The sequence below is a fragment of the Oncorhynchus clarkii genome, chromosome 15 (genome assembly GCF_045791955.1).
Source record: "Oncorhynchus clarkii lewisi isolate Uvic-CL-2024 chromosome 15, UVic_Ocla_1.0, whole genome shotgun sequence".
Taxonomy (NCBI): domain Eukaryota; kingdom Metazoa; phylum Chordata; class Actinopteri; order Salmoniformes; family Salmonidae; genus Oncorhynchus; species Oncorhynchus clarkii.
Window position 1 is genome coordinate 11232657 of NC_092161.1, and position 21035 is coordinate 11253691.

The window sequence follows — 21035 nt, forward strand, 5'->3', positions numbered from 1 at the left end:
TCCTCTTTCGCTCCCTCTTTCTGTCCCTCTTTCTCCCTCTCTCTCTCTTTCTCTCTCTTTCTTTCTCTCTCTCTTTCTCTCTTCCTCTGTATCTCCCCCTTTCTCCCCCTCTCTCTCTCTCTCCCTCTCTCTCTCCCCCTCTCTCTCTCTCTCACTCCCTTTCTCTCTATTCTTCCCTCTCTCTCTCCCCCCTCTCTCTCTTCCTAGTGTCAGCCTGTGGACATGTCACAGAAATAACGTATTTGAAGGGATGGGGATCTTTGATGCCCAGGCATTACCTAAGCATTCTAATGTCTGGAAAATGTCAGAGCTTTTGTGCAGGAAATACTTCAAACCCATGTCCACTTTAAACTAAAAGCTTATGTTTTCCAATGAGAAATGTTCACTGTCACTCAAACAGAGGAAAGTACTTCCAGAAAGACTCCACAGGATTGTGTCTTTACTGTGGACATCCTTCAGAAAATATGTTTTGTAATGTCTCTTGTTTTCATTGGATGATTAACTGCATGTGAACAGCTCAATTTGACCTTCGACCTGGTTCTGGAGTAAGGGGTGTGCGTGGAGATAGAGTAGAGTCAACTTTTTTAAAGCCATACTCTATAAGGTCGGATCCCATTCGTCACATAATTTAATGGGTTTAACTGTAGGTTCATGCTGTAGTGCCAACACATTCATCACATTCTTTAATGGGTTTAACTGTAGGCTAATGCTGGAGAGTAGAGTCACCTTCTCTTCGATTATAATCACAGCCGCATATATTCCCCCCCAAGCAGACACATCGATGGCCCTGAACTAACTTTATTTGACTCTTTGTAAACTGGAAACCACATATCCTGAGGCTGCATACATTGTAGCCTCGGATTTTAACAAGGCTAATCTGAAAACAGGACTCTCTAAATTCTATCAGCATATCGATTGTGCTACCGGGGCTGGTAAAACCCTGGATCATTGTTATTCTAACTTCCGCGATGCATATAAGGCCCTCCCCTACCCTCCTTTCGGAAAAGCTGACCACGACTCCATTTTGTTGCTGCCAGCCTATAGACAGAGACTAAAACAGGAAGCTCCCGCGCTCAGGTCTTTTCAACGCTGGTCTGACCAATCTGATTCCACGCTTCAAGATTGCTTCGATCTCATTCGGTGAGCGAGTTTATTAGCAAGTGCATCGTCAATGTCGTACCCACATCAACTATTAAAACATTCCCAAACCAGAAACCGTGGATTTATGGCAGCATTCGCGTGAAACTGAAAGCGCAAACCACTGCTTTTAACCAGGGCAAGGTGACCGGAAACATGACCGAATAAAAACAGTGTAGCTATTCCCTCCGCAATGCAATCAAACAAGCTAAGCGTCAGTATAGAGACAAAGTAGAGTCGCAATTCAAGGGCTCAGACACGAGAGGTATGTGGCAGGGTCTACAGTCAATCACGGATTACAAAAAGAAAACCAGCCACGTCACGGACCAGGATGTCTTGCTCCCAGACAGACTAAACAACTTCTTTGCTCGCATTGAGGACAATACAGTTCCACTGACACGGCCCGCTGCCAAAACCTGCGGACTCTCCTTCACTGCATCCGATGTGAGTAAAACATTTAAACGTGTTAACCCTCGCAAGGCTGCAGGCCCAGACTGCATCCCCAGCCGCGTCCTCAGAGCATGTGCAGACCAGCTGGCTGGTGTGTTTGCAGACATATTCAATCAATCATTAACCCAGTCTGCTGTTCCCACATGCTTCAAGAGGGCCGCCACCATTGTTCCTGTTCCCAAGGAAGCTAAGGTAACTTAGCTAAATGACTACCGCCCCGTAGCACTCACTTCCGTCATCATGAAGTGCTTTTAGAGACTAGTCAAGGACCATATCACCTCCATCCTACCTGACACCCTAGACCCACTCCAATTTGCTTACCTCCCCAATAGGTCCACAGACGACGCAATCGCAACCACACTGCACACTGCCCTAACCCATCTGGACAAGAGGAATACCTATGTGAGAATGCTGTTCATCGACTACAGCTCAGCATTTAACACCATAGTACCCTCCAAGCTTGTCATCAATCTCGAGACTCTGGGTCTCGACCCCGGCCTATGCAACTGAGTACTGGACTTCCTGACGGGCCGCCCCCAGGTGATGAGGGTAGGTAACAACATCTCCACCCCGCTGATCCTCAACACTGGGGCCCCACAAGGGTGCGTTCTGAGCCCTCTCCTGTACTCCCTGTTCACCCACGACTGCGTGGCCATGCACGCCTCCAACTCAATCACCAAGTTTGCAGACAACACAACAGTGGTAGTCCGCCAACCCTTCTTTTATGCTACTGCTACTCTCTGTTCATCATATATGCATAGTCACTTTAACCATATCTACATGTACATACTACCTCAATCAGCCTGACTAACCGGCGCCTGTATAAAGCCTCGCTACTGTATGTAGCCTCGCTACTGTTATTCTTCACTGTCTTTTTACTGTTGTTCTATTTCTTTATTTACCTATTGTTCACCTAATACCTTTTTTGCACTGTTGGTTAGAGCCTGTAAGTAAGCAATTCACTGTTGGTTAGAGCCTGTAAGTTAGCATTTCACTGTTGGTTAGAGCCTGTAAGTTAGCATTTCACTGTAAGGTGAACTACACCTGTTGTATTTGGCGCACGTGACAAATAAACTTTGATTTGATGTTTCATTTATTATTAAATTCACTCCCTGTACTTGCTTCCTGACTCCTAGTGTACACGTGACAGATGTAATCATTGCGCGCTAGGAATCTGGGACCAAATACTAAACTTTTGACTCCTTTAAAACACATATGTGAATTTGGATCAAGGTTTTTGGTCCAATAAAATGGGGGGGCTATGTACATAAAGTTCTGTAATATCTAAAAGGTTCACCATCTAAAAGGTTCATATGGATGAAAATACTCTCAAATTAAAGCTGACAATCTGCACTTTATATTCATTGTATCATGTTTTGGCTCTGGAGTACAGAGCCAAAACATCAACAGAATTGTACAGTACAATTGTTGCACTTCAGAGATACCATGCTGTCCTGTAAACACATACCACCAGCCTTCAGAGATACCATTCTGTTCTGTAAATACATACCACCAACCTTCAGAGATACTATGCTATACCATAAATACATACCACCAGCCTTCAGAGATACCATGCTGTCCTGTAAACACATACCACCAACCTTCAGAGATACCATTCTGTCCTGTAAACACATACCACCAACCTTCAGAGATACCATGCTGTCCCGTAAACACATACCACCAACCTTCAGAGATACCATGCTGTACCATAAACACATACCACCAGCCTTCAGAGATACCATAAACACATACCACCAGCCTTCAGAGATACCATGCTGTACCATAAACACATACCACCAGCCTTCAGAGATACCATGCTGTACCATAAACACATACCACCAGCCTTCAGAGATACCATGCTATACCGTAAACACATACCACCAGCCTTCAGAGATACCATGCTGTACCGTAAACACATACCACCAGCCTTCAGAGATACCATGCTGTACCATAAACACATACCACCGACCTTCAGAGATACCATAAATACATACCACCGACCTTCAGAGATACCATGCTGTACCATAAATACATACCACCAGCCTTCAGAGATACCATGCTGTCCTGTAAACACATACCACCAACCTTTGGAGATACCATTCTGTCCTTTAAACACATACCACCAACCTTCAGAGATACCATTCTGTCCTGTAAACACATACCACCAACCTTCAGAGATACCATGCTGTCCCGTAAACACATACCACCAACCTTCAGAGATACCATGCTGTACCATAAACACATACCACCAGCCTTCAGAGATACCATAAACACATACCACCAGCCTTCAGAGATACCATGCTGTACCATAAACACATACCACCAGCCTTCAGAGATACCATGCTGTACCATAAACACATACCACCAGCCTTCAGAGATACCATGCTATACCGTAAACACATACCACCAGCCTTCAGAGATACCATGCTGTACCGTAAACACATACCACCAGCCTTCAGAGATACCATGCTGTACCATAAACACATACCACCGACCTTCAGAGATACCATAAATACATACCACCGACCTTCAGAGATACCATGCTGTACCGTAAACACATACCACCAGCCTTCAGAGATACCATGCTGTCCTGTAAACACATACCACCGACTTTGTGTGGCAATGAAGTATCTTGGATCTTTATCCACCTCACCATTGTACGAACTAGATCCCGGCTGTGCCTCACAAAAAGACAGTTTGAAATGCGGCAATTAAGATTTTAATTTTGATTACAATGTGCTTTTGCTGTTTTAACTGAAAATCCTGAAATCAGATTTACTCAAGATGCATACAAAAGCTGATAGGCCCAGTGTTATTATTTATATATATATAATTTGTATTCATTCGTGTTACCAATACGGACCTATCCAAGGTCCCCATACCGAACTGTGTATCATTACACCCTTAGGGAAGAGGGAGTACAGGAGGGGACTAAGCACACACCACTGAGGGGCCCCCATGTTGAGGGTCAGCATGGCGGATGTGTTGCTCACCACCCTCACCATCTTGAGGTGGCCCGTCAGGAAGTCCAGGATCCAGATGCAGAATGAGGTGTTCAGTCCCAGGATCCTGAGCTTAGTGATGAGCTTGGAAGGCACTACGCTGAGCTGTAGCCAATCAACAGCATTCTCACATAGTACGTGTTCCACACGTCCAGGTGGGAGAGGGAAGTGTGGAGTGCAATAGAGATGTCATCATCTGTGTATCTGTTGGGGCTGTATGCAAATTGAGGTGGGTAACAGGGTGCCTGGGAGAATGGTGTTGATGTGAGCCATGACCAGCCTTTTATGACTACAGATGTGAGTGCTACAAGGCGATAGTCATTTACACAGCTTACCTTGGTGTTCTTGGGCACAGGAATAATGGTGGTCTGCTTGAAACATGTAGGTTTTACAGACTCGGTCAGGGAAAGGTTGAAAATGTCAGTGAAGACACCCGCCAGCTGGTCAGCGCATGTCCCCTAATCTGTCTGGCCCTGTGACCTTGTGAATGTTATCCTGTTTAAAGATCTTACTCACATCGGCTACGGAGAGCGTGATCACACAGTCGTCCGGAACAACTGGTGCTCTCATGCACGGTTCAGTGTTGCTTATCTGGAAGCGAGTATTGATGGCATTTAGCTCTTCTGGTAGGCTGCCGTCGCTGGGAAGCTCATGACTGGGTTTTCCTTTGTAATACGTGATAGTTTACAATCCCTTCCACATCCGATGAGCGTCAGAGCATAGAGTAGTAGGATATTATTGAGGATATTATATAGTCCTGTATTGAGTCTTTGCTGGTTTGATGGCTCGTCGGAGGTCGTAGTGAGATTTCTTTTAAGCGTCCATATTAGTGTCCCGCTCCTTGAAAGCGTGTGTGTATTTGTGTGTACACACACAGGCGCCGGAGGCTGAGAGCGATCGATAAAAATAACAGCAGGATTTGGGAATCTCTGGAGAGTTAGGGCAGGACACAGCGGAAATTGCTGGATATAATGCTGGGGACAGTGTGTGTGTGTGTGCGTGTGTGTGCGTGCGTGCGCATGCACATTTGTGTGCACACGTGCGTTCGTCAGTCTGTGTGTGCGCGTATGCGTACATCTGTGTGTGTGTCACAGATTTAAATTGGACCAAAGCTGTGGACAGTCAACTCAGGGTTAGTCTAAGAGTCCTTCAGACCTTTGGACAGTTTAGTCTGTTACCACAGTGGGTGTGAGAGAGTTTGTGAGTTTGTGTTTGTATGAGATGGCTCTCATTTTTATTATTTTTATTACAGTGTTTTTATTTTGTATTTTGACCTTCAACCCCATCCTTCCAACAGCACCTCCACATCCAGGTGGTTCGTCACTCCTTCCTGTCCCCATCCATCTGTCCACAGCAGACAACACTCACTGTAGAACGTTTCTGTTTTCAAACCTTCCACTCCAGAGAGCAAGCTACAAACCAAACAGATTGGAATCTCAGAGAGGTTTTCTGAAGGGGCTGCCACACAAACACACACACATATACACACAACCCCCCCCCCCCCCCCCCCCGCCACACAAACACACACACATATACACACAACCCCTCCGCCACACAAACACACACACACACACACTGGAGAGCTGATGTATGGTATGTTGCTGCAGTAATGTTTATTCTGCCGGAACACTGTTTGTGGAACAGATTTATTTTGCGTCGATCCTGAAAGTTAGTTGGATTTGTGATGGGAAATGTTCTATTTCACTGAGGGAAATATTAACACACACACACACACACGGTGTTCTGTCTGACTGAGGAGAAATATCAGTTTGGTATAAGGAGCTGGAGGCGGTGAAATGCATTATTATGGGACAAACAGTAAATGTTTACACAATGAAACCGACACACACACCCTTACACACACACACTCTTACACACACACCCTTACACACACACTCTTACACAACCTTACACACTCTTACACAACCTTACACACTCTTACACACCCTTACACAAACTTACACGGGCAGCAGGTAGCCTAGTGGTTAGAGCATTGGGCCAGTAACTGAAAGGTTGCTGGATCGAATCCCCGAGCTGACAAGGTAAAAATCTGTCTTTCTGCCCCTGAACAAGGCAGTTGTTAACCCACTGTTCCTGGGCTGTCATTGTAATTAAGAATTTGTTCTTAACTGACTTGCCTAGTTAATAAATGTTAAAAATGAAATGTGGTGATGTGGTCTAAGAGTAATATTATGATTTTTTCAGAAATGTAGAAAGAAACAATAAAAAGACATAATTGAATAAGTGAAGAAATCAACAATCGCATTAGGCCTAAATGCGCTAACTAACAAATGATCAACACCACTTGCCAGGCTGACATCATTGTACATAAAAAACATTTTAAATAAGAAGGAAAACATGCCTTCTGTATCCCTGAAAATGTGCAAAATAACAGAAAGATTACTAAACTGCTGTCAAACAAAGCAATGTTATTTTACTTTGCTCCAATAGGTTTCTGGAGAGTAAGACAAGCCTATCTATCGACTCAGGCTTGAGGCATGCCCTGTGACATGTTACAATGTTCCCACATGTGCTGATGACCCTCTACGAAGGGGCAGTTGTAGCAGGAATGCATAAGTACTTCTTTGCAAGATTGCTCAGTCTTGGGAAGTTAGCCTCACGGAGCTTCCACCCCTCAAGTGTCTCGGGTCAAATCAAATTAAATTAAATATATTGCCCAGCCCTCTTACACACAACTAAATATATACCCTTACACACTTACACACACTTATACACACCCTTATTCAACCTTACACAACCTTACACACCCTTACACATCATTACACAGCCTTACACAACCTTACACACACTTACATTCTTGCACACTCTTGCACACCCTTACACACCCTTACACACCATTACACAACATGACACACCCTTACACACCCGTACACAACCTTACACACCATTACACATCCGTACACAACCTTACACACACTTTCACACCCTTACACAACCTTACACACCATAACACCCCCTTACACACACACCCTACACAACCTTACACACCATTACACACCCTTACACAACCTTACACACCTTTACACAACCTTACACACCCTTGCACACCATTACACACCATTACACATCATTACACATCATTACACACCATTACACACCCTTACACACCCTTACACACCCTTACACATCATTACACACCATTACACACCCTTACACACCCTTACACATCATTACACAACCTTACACACCTTTACACAACCTTACACACCCTTACACACCATAACACACCCTTACACACACACCCTTGCACACCCTTACACACACACCCTTGCACACCATTACACACCATTACACATCATTACACAACCTTACACACCATTACACACCCTTACACACCCTTACACACCCTTACACATCATTACACACCATTACACACCCTTACACACCCTTACACATCATTACACAACCTTACACACCTTTACACAACCTTACACACCCTTACACACCATAACACACCCTTACACACACACCCTTGCACACCCTTACACACACACCCTTGCACACCATTACACACCATTACACATCATTACACACCATTACACACCCTTATACACCCTTACACATCATTACACACCCGTTCACACCCGTACACATCATTACACACCATTACACACCCTTACACACCATTACACACCATTACACACCCTTACACACCCTTACACATCATTACACACCATTACACATCATTACACACCCTTACCCTTACACACACATGCCACCTGGATAAAGAATGCTGGGATATATGTTTGCACATCCCTGAATGCCTGTGTGTGTTTTCAGGTGTGTAAATAAGTGTGTGTGTGTTTTCAGGTGTGTAAATAAGTGTGTGTGTGTTTTCAGGTGTGTAAATACGTGTGTGTGTTTTCAGGTGTGTAAATACGTGTGTGTGTTTTCAGGTGTGTAAATACCTGTGCGTGTGATCCCTGTTCCACCCCACGTACCAAGGTATAAGACATGGCGCTAAACCAAACACCTTTAGTCTAGTTTGACTGTGATCATAAACACCTTTCTAGTCTGACTGTGATCATCATCCTTCTGAAATGGATCAACATTTATTGAGACCCTCTCCTCATAACAGAATCCTATTGGAGAGAACTGTAATACATACCGCTGACTCAGTGGCTTTGGTGTTGATAGTTGATTTAACAGACTCACTGGGTTGAGTCCCAATACCCACACTTGTCTTCTAAATACTAGGCTTTTAGGGTATGTGTATATTAAACTTTTTACAGAATACCATGGGGAAATTTCAAATATTGAGTATGCTTTAAATGCCAGAATGGCATACTCATTTCGGCTTTTCATCAAGTATCATTTTCTGCACACTACTGAGGAAGAGAATCGTCTTTTCACGCTCACGTGTGTTTGACAACGGCTGATAACCAGAATAGAAACCAATGGCGGGATACATGCGTGATTACGCGTTAGATGACACCTTTTCAGTTTGGATGTAGTAGAGTAGAGTGATATTTGGTGCTTACTACATACGTTATTACTAAACAGTACGTACTAAATAGCACGTAATATGATTAGTACACAGGATGTAGTTTTAGGAAGTAGCAGGAGGACTACAAATCCCTGCATGCTACTGCAAGTCAGCCACTGACTCACACTTCACACCTGAAACAGAGTTCATATACTTACTTATATATATACTTATACTTACTTACTTACTGACAGACAACTGATCAAACGACTGTCAAAGCACGCACGCGCGCACATGTAACAGTATGACTTTAGACCGTCCCCTCGCCCATACCCGGGCGTGAACCAGGGACCCTCTGCACACATCATCAACAACAGTAAACCACGAAGCATCGTTACCCATCGCTCCACAAAAGCCGCGGCCCTTGCAGGGCAAGGGGAACTACTACTTCAAGGTCTCAGAGCAAGTGACGTCACCGATTGAAACGCTATTTAGCGCGCACCGCTAACTAAGCTAGCCGTTTCACATCCATTACAATGGCACCACCGTTAACTAAGCTAGCCGTTTCACATCCGTTACAATGGCACCACCGCTAACTAAGCTAGTCGTTTCCCATCCGTTACAATGGCACCACCGCTAACTAAGCTAGCCGTTTCCCATCCGTTACAATGGCACCACCGCTAACTAAGCTAGCCGTTTCCCATCCGTTACAATGGCACCACCGCTAACTAAGCTAGCCGTTTCCCATCCGTTACAATGGCACCACCGCTAACTAAGCTAGCCGTTTCCCATCCGTTACAATGGAACCACCGCTAACTAAGCTAGCCGTTTCCCATCCGTTACAATGGCACCACCGCTAACTAAGCTAGCCGTTTCCCATCCGTTACAATGGCACCACCGCTAACTAAGCTAGCCGTTTCCCATCCGTTACAATGGCACCACCGCTAACTAAGCTAGCCGTTTCCCATCCGTTACACACACATTTCAGTCTTCTCTTTTTAGTTTTCCTCTAAAGTAAAGTCTGGAGTTGTTTTAGTGTGTGTGTGTGTGTGTGTGTGTGTGTGTGTGTGTGTGTGTGTGTGTGTGTGTGTGTGTGTGTGTGTGTGTGTGTGTGTGTGTGTGTGTGTGTGTGTGTGTGTGTGTGTGTGTGTGTGTGTGTGTGTGTGTGTGTGTGTGTGTGTGTGTGTGTGTGTGTCTGTGTGTGTGTGTTGACCACAAAGCCAAAGTAAATTTGAGAAGCTATTCATGAACGATGTAATATATCTGTTATAGATTCTAATCCAGACTTAATCAATATGGTTTTAACGATATGATTCCGTCACGCAAGACACCCAGATCTGAATCCTTATGGGTCTCACAAAGACCTCCCACGCTGTAGAATAGTGTATATGTGTTTCCATGTTTTTTTTTTGTTCACCCTGCAATTATGACATTCAATGACCTTCAGTTCCATAACATTTACCTTGTCAAAACGTACATGTTTAGAAATGAAGAATGATTTATCTGCACGGCATATTGTTTTGGCCTCTGAGAGTTGACAACAGCATTCATCTCCATAACCTTCGGTAGCTGTCTGCGTATTGCAATTGAGATAAATAGTATATTAATCCTAATACAGTAATTTTGTCTGGCTGTAGGAATGTGGGGTGAAACCCTTGCCTGGCTACCCAGAATCCTTACTCAGGCCAAATGCTAGGACACGCCCACGGACGTTCGTTTTTTCTCCACGAGTCTGGATTACTGTAACATTTTAAGGACTGGGTTGTATTACTGTAACATTTTAAGGACTGGGTTGTATTACTGTAACATTTTAAGGACTGGGTTGTATTACTGTAACAGTTTAAGGACTGGGTTGTATTACTGTAACAGTTTAAGGACTGGGTTGTATTACTGTAACAGGTTAAGGACTGGGTTGTATTACTGTAACATTTTAAGGACTGGGTTGTATTACTGTAACAGTTTAAGGACTGGGTTGTATTACTGTAACAGTGTAAGGACTGGGTTGTATTACTGTAACAGTGTAAGGACTGGGCTGTATTACTGTAACAGTGTAAGGACTGGGTTGTATTAACTAAACAGTTTAAGGACTGGGTTGTATTACTGTAACAGTGTAAGGACTTACTGTAACAGTTTAAGGACTGGGTTGTATTACTGTAACAGTTTAAGGACTGGGTTGTATTACTGTAACAGTGTAAGGACTGGGTTGTATTACTGTAACAGTGTAAGGACTGGGCTGTATTACTGTAACAGTGTAAGGACTGGGTTGTATTACTGTAACAGTGTAAGGACTGGGTTGTATTAACTAAACAGTTTAAGGACTGGGTTGTATTACTGTAACAGTGTAAGGACTTACTGTAACAGTTTAAGGACTGGGTTGTATTACTGTAACAGGTTAAGGACTGGGTTGTATTACTGTAACAGTTTAAGGACTGGGTTGTATTACTGTAACAGTTTAAGGACTGGGTTGTATTACTGAAACAGTTTAAGGACTGGGTTGTATTACTGTAACAGTTTAAGGACTGGGTTGTATTACTGTAACAGTGTAAGGACTGGGTTGTATTACTGTAACAGTGTAAGGACTGGGTTGTATTACTGTAACAGTGTAAGGACTGGGTTGTATTACTGTAACAGTTTACAAGTGTGCGCCCAGGACACCTGACAGATAACATGTCATGTCTCCACCTATCAGATAGCATCAGACATGTCTCCACCTATCAGATAGCATCAGACATGTCTCCACCTATCAGATAACATCAGCTCTCCGTCAGCCCAGGACATCTGGCATGGAATCTCTCAGTCATTCAATGTAATGTCTATGACGTTACTGTCTGTGGCGTGTCGGTGTGTGCGCCGACATTATCAATGCAGGCAGAACCTTGAGATAATTGTCTGCAGGTTTGCTGCTGTCTTTGACTGTTTATGAGAAGTGACATTCAGATTGTCAGAAAATGAGAAAACATCACTCTAGAAAAATGCTGTAATGGGTAAATATTATTAAAGTATACATTTCCTGAAGGTTTCTGCTATAATAGGTAACCTTCCCTTTAGAGAAATGACATGTAGACTTTCAGAGACTGTTTGAATAGGCTGTCAAAAGGGTAAGAAATCTTAACTAAAGAAAACATACATCTGGACAGTTATAGTATATAGAGATGAGGAAATATTCCTTCTAAAGGACAGACAAGCTAAAAGCCATGTGGATATACTTTCTACAGAGTGGGGGAGGAAAGAATAGCGAAAGATGGAATGGTCTTGACTGGCAATGTTTGACAGGTGCTTTACATTAGAAAGTCACTAGTGCATTCCACTTTTAAACTTTCTTTCAAAAGATACTCTATGTGATGCCAAGGCCGTAGAGTTCGAATGGGCATCTGTAAACAGATCAATTTGGAGCAGGATGTGAATGTGTTTTTATCGGCTCCATGTATAAAAGGGGCCCCATGAGGAGTAGTGCCCCCCCCCACACACACACATATATATACACTACATGACCAAAAGTATGTGGACACCTGCTTGTCGAACATCTCATTCAAAAATCAAGGGTATTAATATGGAGTTGGTCCCCCCCCCCCCGTTGCTGCTATAACAGTGCTAGAGCCGTGACTACAGACCTGGGTTTGACGAACTGACTTGTTGGAAATGACGGTGCCACGTTGAAAGTCACTTAGCTGTTCCGTAAGGCCATTCTAATGACAATGTTTTCCTGTGGAGATTGCATGGCTGTGCGCTCGATGTTATACACTTGTCAGTAACGGCTGTGGCTGAAATAGCCGAATCCACTCATTTGAAAGGGTGTCCACATATATGTAGTGTACATGCTGACCCTGGTTTGATTCATGTGTTAGGCCGGAGTCAGAAGTTACAGGTCAGGGGTCATCAGTGTGAATGTGAGGACGAGCTGCCTCAACTCAGCATGAGTCTGACACTAGAAACCTCTGTCTCTGTCACTGGCTCCCCCTCTCTCCTCTTTCCTTTCTCGCTCTATCTTCACTTTGTCTAACGTTCCCCGGCTCTCTTCGTGTTGCTTCCTCACTCTAGTGTTTCTTCCTCACTCTATCATGTTTTATCAAGAGCTCCAGTTCTTCCCAGCTGTAAATCACTGCTCCATCTTTCTCTCTGCCTCATGCAAACTAAAGGAAATGTCTCTCTCTCTCTCTCTCTCTCTCTCTCTCTCGCTCTCTCTCTCTCTCTCTCTCTCTCTCTCTCTACAGGTGTGTCTCTCCGATGCGATTGGCTCACGGCCCGACAGGAAGTGAGCGACACCCCACCTCCCCATGGCTCCGCCTTCGGCGGGCCGCTCCTCCCTTGCCCAGCATGTTGTGCTGCTTGTGCAGTGCATTCTAGTCCTGCAAGCTGGGGGCGTGGTCTGCAGGAAAGGGCCGGTGCTGCTGCCTGAGTCGCCCTGTCACCGGGCTGAACACCCTCTTATCTCACACACAGGTAGGTCACACACACATTCATGCCCTCTCCACACAGTTGTGTTTCTGTCCTTCGCAGTCACCCGCCGTGGAAATTCCCGTAATCTAATCACACTTTTCACACTTCCTGCATTAAAAAAAATATTGTCTGGAGCAGTTTAGCCATAAAAAATATTATAAAACTTCATCAGACGACCACCAATAACATAACAGCCAAATGCTACTGCACCCATTCCATCCCAGCAGAGATTGATTCAGCTAATCATACAGCTCTCTGTCTGGGGTGTAATTGAGCGAAAGGACAAGGTCATCATGCACGCACACGCACACGCACACGCACACGCACACACACACACACACACACACACACACACACACACACACGCACACACACACGCACACACACGCACAGACGCACACAGACGCACACACACACACACACACACACTCACACACACACACACACACACACGCACACACGCACAGACGCACACACACACACACACACACACACACACACACACACACACACACACACACACACACACACACACACACTGCACTTCTCCTGTCAGCTCATGGGTAGTTGGGCTACCTCTCGGCACTCAGAGTCTATTGAGCGTGATGACGCTGACTAACAGTCTGGCTAATCTGATCTACCGTCCTCTGTGCTGGTTGACCTCAGGCGACCATGCTGGAGCCCATCCATGAGGTATCGGGAAAGTTGTTATAGCACTGACGTTTTAATTACAATATATTTAATTGCCCGTGCGTGTAATTACCTAATATTCCAGTACGGTTCATTAACTCAGTGCCTGCTTCAGTGGTGTTAATAATGTAGTGGCATTAATAAAGTATGGAGACATTTTGGTTACTCATCAGACTTGATGTATCACAACCGGCCGTGATTGGGAGTCCCATAGGGCGGCGCACAATTACCCCAATCCGGGTATCATTGTCATTGGGCAGTATCATTAGACTATTTTGTTGGGCAGTATCATTGTGCAGTATCATAGGGCAGTATCATTGGGCAGAATTATTGGCCAGTATTATTGGGAAGTATTATTGGGAAGTATCTAGTATCATTGGGCGGTATCATTGAGCAGTATTATTGGGCAGAATTTTTGGGCAGTATTATTGGGAAGTATCTAGTGTCATTGAGCAGTATCATAGGGCAGTATCTATCATTGGGCAGAATTATTGGGCAGAATTATTGGGCAGTATTATTGGGCAGTATTATTGGGAAGTATCTAGTATCATTGGGTGGTATCATTGAGCAGTATCTTTGGGCAGCATCATTTGTCAGTATCTAGTATCATTGGGCGGTATTATTGGGCGGTATCACTGGGCAGTATCACTGGGCAGTATCAAGTATCATTGGGCAGTATCAAGTATCACTGGACAGTATCACTGGGCAGTGTCTAGAAACATTGGGCAGTATCAAGTATCAATGGGCAGTATCACTGGGCAGTATTATTGGGCAGTATTATTGGGAAGTATCTAGTATCATTGGGCGGTATTATTGGGCAGTATTATTGGGAAGTATCTAGTATTATTGGGCAGTATTATTGGCCAGTATTATTGGGCAGTATTATTGGGAAGTATCTAGTATCATTGAGCAGTATCATTGGGCAGTATTATTGAGCAGTATCATTGGGCAGTATCAAGTATCATTGGGCAGTATCACTGGGCAGTGTCTAGAAACATTGGGCAGTATCAAGTATCATTGGGCAGTATCACTGGGCAGTATCAAGTATCATTGGGCAGTATCACTGGGCAGTATCAAGTATCATTGGGCAGTATCACTGGGCAGTATCAAGTATCATTGGGCAGTATCACTGGGCAGTATCAAGTATCATTGGGCAGTATCATTGGGCAGTATCACTGGGCAGTGTCTAAACTCAGGGAAAAAAAGAAACGTCCCTTTTTCAGGACCCTGTTTTAAAGATAATTAGTAAAAATCAAAATAACTTCACACATCTTCATTGTAAAGGGTTTAAACACTGTTCCCCATGCTTGCTCAATGAACCATAAACAATTAATGAACATGCACCTGTGGAACGGTCGTTAAGACACTAACAGATTACAGACGGTAGTCAATTTAGGTCACAGTTATGAAAACTTACGACACTAAAGAGGCTTTTCTACTGACTCTGAAAAACACTAAAAGAAAGATGCCCAGGGACCCTGCTCATCTAAGTGAATGTGCCTTAGGCATGCTGCAAGGAGGCATGAGGACTGCAGATGTGACAAGGGCAATACATTGCAATGTCCGTCATGTGAGACGCCTAATACAGCGCTACAGGGAGACAGGACGGACAGCTGATCATCCTCGAGAGTGGCAGACCATGTGTAACACCTGCACATCCGAACATCACACCTGTGGGACAGGTACAGGATGGAAGCACAATCCCTCCATCAGTGCTTAGACTGTCCGCAATAGGCTGAGAGAGGCTCGACTGAGGGCTTGTAGGCCAGGTCCTCACCAGACATCACCGGCAACAATGTTGCCTATGGGCACAATCCCACCGTCGCTGGACCAGACAGGACTGGCAAAAAGTGCTCTTCACTGATGAGTCACGGTTTTGTCTCACCAGGGGTGATGGTGGGATTCGAGTTTATCGTCGAAGGAATGAGCATTACACCAAGGCCTGTACTTTGGAGCGGGATCGATTTGGAGGTGGAGGGTCCGTCATGGTCTGGGGCGGTGTGTCACAGCATCATCGAACTGAGCTTGTTGTCATTTCAGGCAATCTCAACGCTGTGCGTTACAGAGAAGACATCCTCCTCCCTTATGTGATACCCTTCCTGCCGTCTCATCCTGACATGACTCCCCAGCATGACAATGCCACCAGCCATACTACTCATTCTCTGCGTGATTTCCTGCAAGACAGGAATGTCAGTGTTCTGCCATGGCCAGCGAAGAGGCCGGATCTCAATCTCATTGAACACGTCTGGGACCTGTTGGATTGGAGGGTGAGGGCTTGGGCCATTCCCCCCATAAATGTCCGGGAACTTGCAGGTGCCTTGGTGGAAGAGTGGGGTAACATCTCACAGCAAGAACTGGCAAATCTGGTGCAGTCCATGAGAAGAAGATGCATTGCAGTACTTAATGCAGCTGGTGGCCACACCAGAGACTGACTGTTACTTTGATTTTGATCCCCCCCCTTTGTTCAGGGACACATTGTTCCATTTCTGTTAGTCACATGTCTGTGGAACTTGTTCAGTTTATGTCTCAGTTGTTGAATCTTGTTATGTTCATCCAAATATTTACACATGTTAAGTTTGCTGAAAATAAACGCAGTTGACAGTGAGAGGACGTTTCTTTTTTTACTGAGTTATGTAACATTGGGCAATATCACTTGGCAGAATCTAGTATCATTGGGCAGTATCACTGGGCAGTATCTAATAACATTGGGTTGCTCAGAGCCTCTACTGTTCTGCTTGGCCCTGAAGCGTCTCTGGGTTGCTCAGAGCAGGGAGTGCCACTCTAACAAACATGAAAGACTTAACCCAAAAGGGTGGTGGCTTTCATTTTGCTCAGCCAAACTAACTGCCACTGTACAGCAACACTCCCTGGTGATATTTTTAAAGACTGAATTGTTGTCCCTTCCTTTGATTGTAGTTTTCTTTTCAAAGAAAAGCATTTTTTAGATGAGAAGGATTTGAAACCGGACAGCTCAAAACTGACGGACAGAATTTAGAACTTCAAACTAATTATAGAACTTCTGATTCTGCAATGAACCTGAAAAATGAAGTCAGACTTAACAGAAGTCAATCCTTCATCTGAGAAGACGTTCTAAGCACAGTTCATTCAGATTGTTACAGTTAGTCAGCAGCCCTAACCCAGCAGCCCTAACCCAGCAGCCCTAACCCAGCAGCCCTAACCCAGCAGCCCTAACCCAGCAGCCCTAACCTAGAGACATATGTGACTGACCGGCTCCATTCGGTCTTGTGTTCAACATTTTAAAATTGTTATTTTTTTTTACCTTGGATAAAGTAGAGAAAGTGGTATATCATACACTACAGTGGAGGAACAATGGGTGCTTTGAAAGTTGATAAACTTTTGTGAAAATGGGCATTGAATGTTTTTCTTCTTTGTCTACATCCATTCAGCATCGTTCACACCCTCTTAAACTAACTAAAAGTGTGGGTAAACTCAGAGCGTTGTCCGTTTGTCTAATTGTCTGAGTCGGACAATCTGTCCGTTTGTCAGATTGTCCGACTCAGAGAGTCTTTACCTTGAAGTGAAAATGACTTTCTGACTAAATTTTTAAACCTGTAATATAGCTAGCTAGACTATTTTACCCTCTAAGTGCCATGGTTACACTTAGTTTGAAGAGGTGTTTATTCCATCTTCCTCGGCTATCTTCCTCGGCATGTACAGCCTACTCATTATCTCAACCAAACATGGCTAGCGGGAAGGTTGCTTACTTTTTCTGTGGCTAAACCAACTAGGCTTATAATTTAACAATTTTATTTGTATTACAGGTGGCATACAATGTTGTTATTGAGGCACATGAAAGTGAATATGTTCTAGAAGGCATTTATGCCAAAAAAACACATTTTGTATAGGTTTAGGTTCAAATGGCTCTACTGCGCAACATATGCCTAATTTCCTGAAACAAGGCACATATTATTAAGCCTGTGGGACCCATTTTCAATGTTTACTAAAAATAAAAATTATACAATTAATATTTTTTTTCTCCTAAGACTCATTGGCCTTGGCTCATTTTCTGTGAAGAACATGTAAAATAACACATTTCCATTGAGGGCCCACTGTGCACCCCCTACACATTTATTTGACATATGTGGTGTTCGGGTCCGCTGGAAAAAGTGTGGGAAAGTGTGTGTGTAGGTGAAAGCAAGTAAAAATGAAACAAGAAGGTTTGCTGTGTGCCTTCACTCTGTCTTCCTCCTCCCTGGGCCTGCTGTGTTTTAAAAACCCAAGTGTACTAATCTTAATTTTTTTACATTTCTCACAGGATAACACATCGTTAGAGAGTTACAGTGTGTGTGTTTGTGTGTGAGTGTTGGTTGAGTGTTGGTTGGTTGGTTCTTCTATCCTTGTGGAGACCTAACATCCCCCAAAGTCCCCACAAGGATAGTAAAATAAGGAACATTCTCCCTTTATGGGGACATTTCCACACATCCCCATGAGGACAAAGGTTATATTTTAAGCTTTGGGGTTAGTTTTAGGGTTAGAATTAGGGTAAGCGATATATTTCAGTTTAGGGTTAGGAGTTAGGTTTGGGTTAGGGTTACGGGTTATGGTTAGAGTGAAGGTTAGTGTTAGGGGTTAGGGTTACGGGTTATGGTTAGAGTGAAGGTTAGTGTTAGGGGTTAGGGTTACGGGTTATGGTTAGAGTGAAGGTTAGTGTTAGGGGTTAGGGTTACGGTTTAGGGTTAGGAGTTAGGTTTGGGTTAGGGTTACGGGTTATGGTTAGAGTGAAGGTTAGTGTTAGGGTTAGGGTTACGGGTTATGGTTAGAGTGAAGGTTAGTGTTAGGGGTTAGGGTTACGGGTTATGGTTAGAGTGAAGGTTAGTGTTAGGGTTAGGGTTACGGGTTATGGTTAGAGTGAAGGTTAGTGTTAGGGGTTAGGGTTACGGTTTAGGGTTAGGAGTTAGGTTTGGGTTAGGGTTACGGGTTATGGTTAGAGTGAAGGTTAGTGTTAGGGGTTAGGGTTATGGGTTATGGTTAGAGTGAAGGTTAGTGTTAGGGGTTAGGGTTACGGTTTAGGGTTAGGAGTTAGGTTTGGGTTAGGGTTACGGGTTATGGTTAGAGTGAAGGTTAGTGTTAGGGGTTAGGGTTACGGTTTAGGGTTAGGGTTAGGTTTGGGTTAGGGTTACGGGTTATGGTTAGAGTGAAGGTTAGTGTTAGGGGTTAGGGTTACGGTTTAGGGTTAGGGTTAGGTTTGGGTTAGGGTTACGGGTTATGGTTAGAGTGAAGGTTAGTGTTAGGGGTTAGGGTTACGGTTTAGGGTTAGGGTTAGGTTTGGGTTATGGTTAGAGTGAAGGTTAGTGTTAGGGGTTAGGGTTACGGTTTAGGGTTAGGAGTTAGGTTTGGGTTAGGGTTACGGGTTATGGTTAGAGTGAAGGTTAGTGTTAGGGGTTAGGGTTACGGTTTAGGGTTAGGGTTAGGTTTGGGTTAGGGTTACGGGTTATGGTTAGAGTGAAGGTTAGTGTTAGGGGTTAGGGTTACGGTTTAGGGTTAGGAGTTAGGTTTGGGTTAGGGTTACGGGTTATGGTTAGAGTGAAGGTTAGTGTTAGGGGTTAGGGTTACGGTTTAGGGTTAGGGTTAGGTTTGGGTTAGGTTTACGGGTTATGGTTAGAGTGAAGGTTAGTGTTAGGGGTTAGGGTTACGGTTTAGGGTTAGGGTTAGGTTTGGGTTAGGGTTACGGGTTATGGTTAGAGTGAAGGTTAGTGTTAGGGGTTAGGGTTACGGTTTAGGGTTAGGAGTTAGGTTTGGGTTAGGGTTACGGTTTAGGGTTAGGAGTTAGGTTTGGGTTAGGGTTACGGGTTATGGTTAGAGTGAAGGTTAGTGTTAGGGTTAGGGTTACGGTTTAGGGTTAGGAGTTAGGTTTGGTTTAGGGTTACGGGTTATGGTTAGAGTGAAGGTTAGTGTTAGGGGTTAGGGTTACGGTTTAGGGTTAGGAGTTAGGTTTGGGTTAGGGTTACGGGTTATGGTTAGAGTGAAGGTTAGTGTTAGGGGTTAGGGTTACGGTTTAGGGTTAGGAGTTAGGTTTGGGTTAGGGTTACGGGTTATGGTTAGAGTGAAGGTTAGTGTTAGGGGTTAGGGTTACGGTTTAGGGTTAGGGTTAGGTTTGGGTTAGGGTTACGGGTTATGGTTAGAGTGAAGGTTAGTGTTAGGGGTTAGGGTTACGGTTTAGGGTTAGGAGTTAGGTTTGGGTTAGGGTTACGGGTTATGGTTAGAGTGAAGGTTAGTGTTAGGGGTTAGGGTTACGGTTTAGGGTTAGGGTTAGGTTTAGGCTTAGGCTTAGGCTTAGGCTTAGGTTTAGGTTTAGGCTTAGGCTTAGGTTTAGGCTTAGGCTTAGGCTTAGGCTTAGGCTTAGGCTTAGGGTTAGGCTTAGGCTTAGGCTTAGGGTTAGGGGTTACGGTTTAGGGTTAGGGGTTAGGTTTAGGCTTAGGTTTAGGTTTAGGCTTAGGCTTAGGCTTAGGCTTAGGTTTAGGCTTAGGCTTAGGCTTAGGCTTAGGGGTTAGGGGTTAGGGGTTAGGGTTAGGGGTTAGGGGTTAGGGGTTAGGGGTTAGGCTTAGGCTTAGGGTTAGGGGTTATGTTTAGGGTTAGGGAGTATCTTGAAGAGAACATAAACAAATATCCACATCAGGTTCATTACAACTATCTGTTACATCACCGATTGGAGACCAAGACGGTTTAATTGGTCCATGGCAAATAGTTTTTTACAGCCCACTGCGTGTCCGACTGGCTACATTCTTAAGCATCAATGCATTCTCTTTATGACCACACTTCTCACAATGTGGCATTTTAACGCAGGAAATTAAAGTCCACGTAGCTTTTACTTTGTGTACTACACCTCTCTCATTGGTCCCTGTAGTAACTTT

General features: G+C 44.2%; 1 protein-coding gene across 1 annotated transcript in view; it reads left to right on the forward strand.

The window, feature by feature from the left end:
- Positions 1–21035, forward strand: part of LOC139366904 (semaphorin-5A-like) — a 289344-nt gene that overhangs the window by 60793 nt on the left and 207516 nt on the right. Inside the window, exon 2 of the mRNA XM_071104648.1 lies at positions 13248–13476. Within this exon, the coding sequence (XP_070960749.1) occupies positions 13311–13476 (166 nt within the window). The 5' untranslated portion in view covers positions 13248–13310. The remainder of the gene's footprint in view (positions 1–13247; positions 13477–21035) is intronic.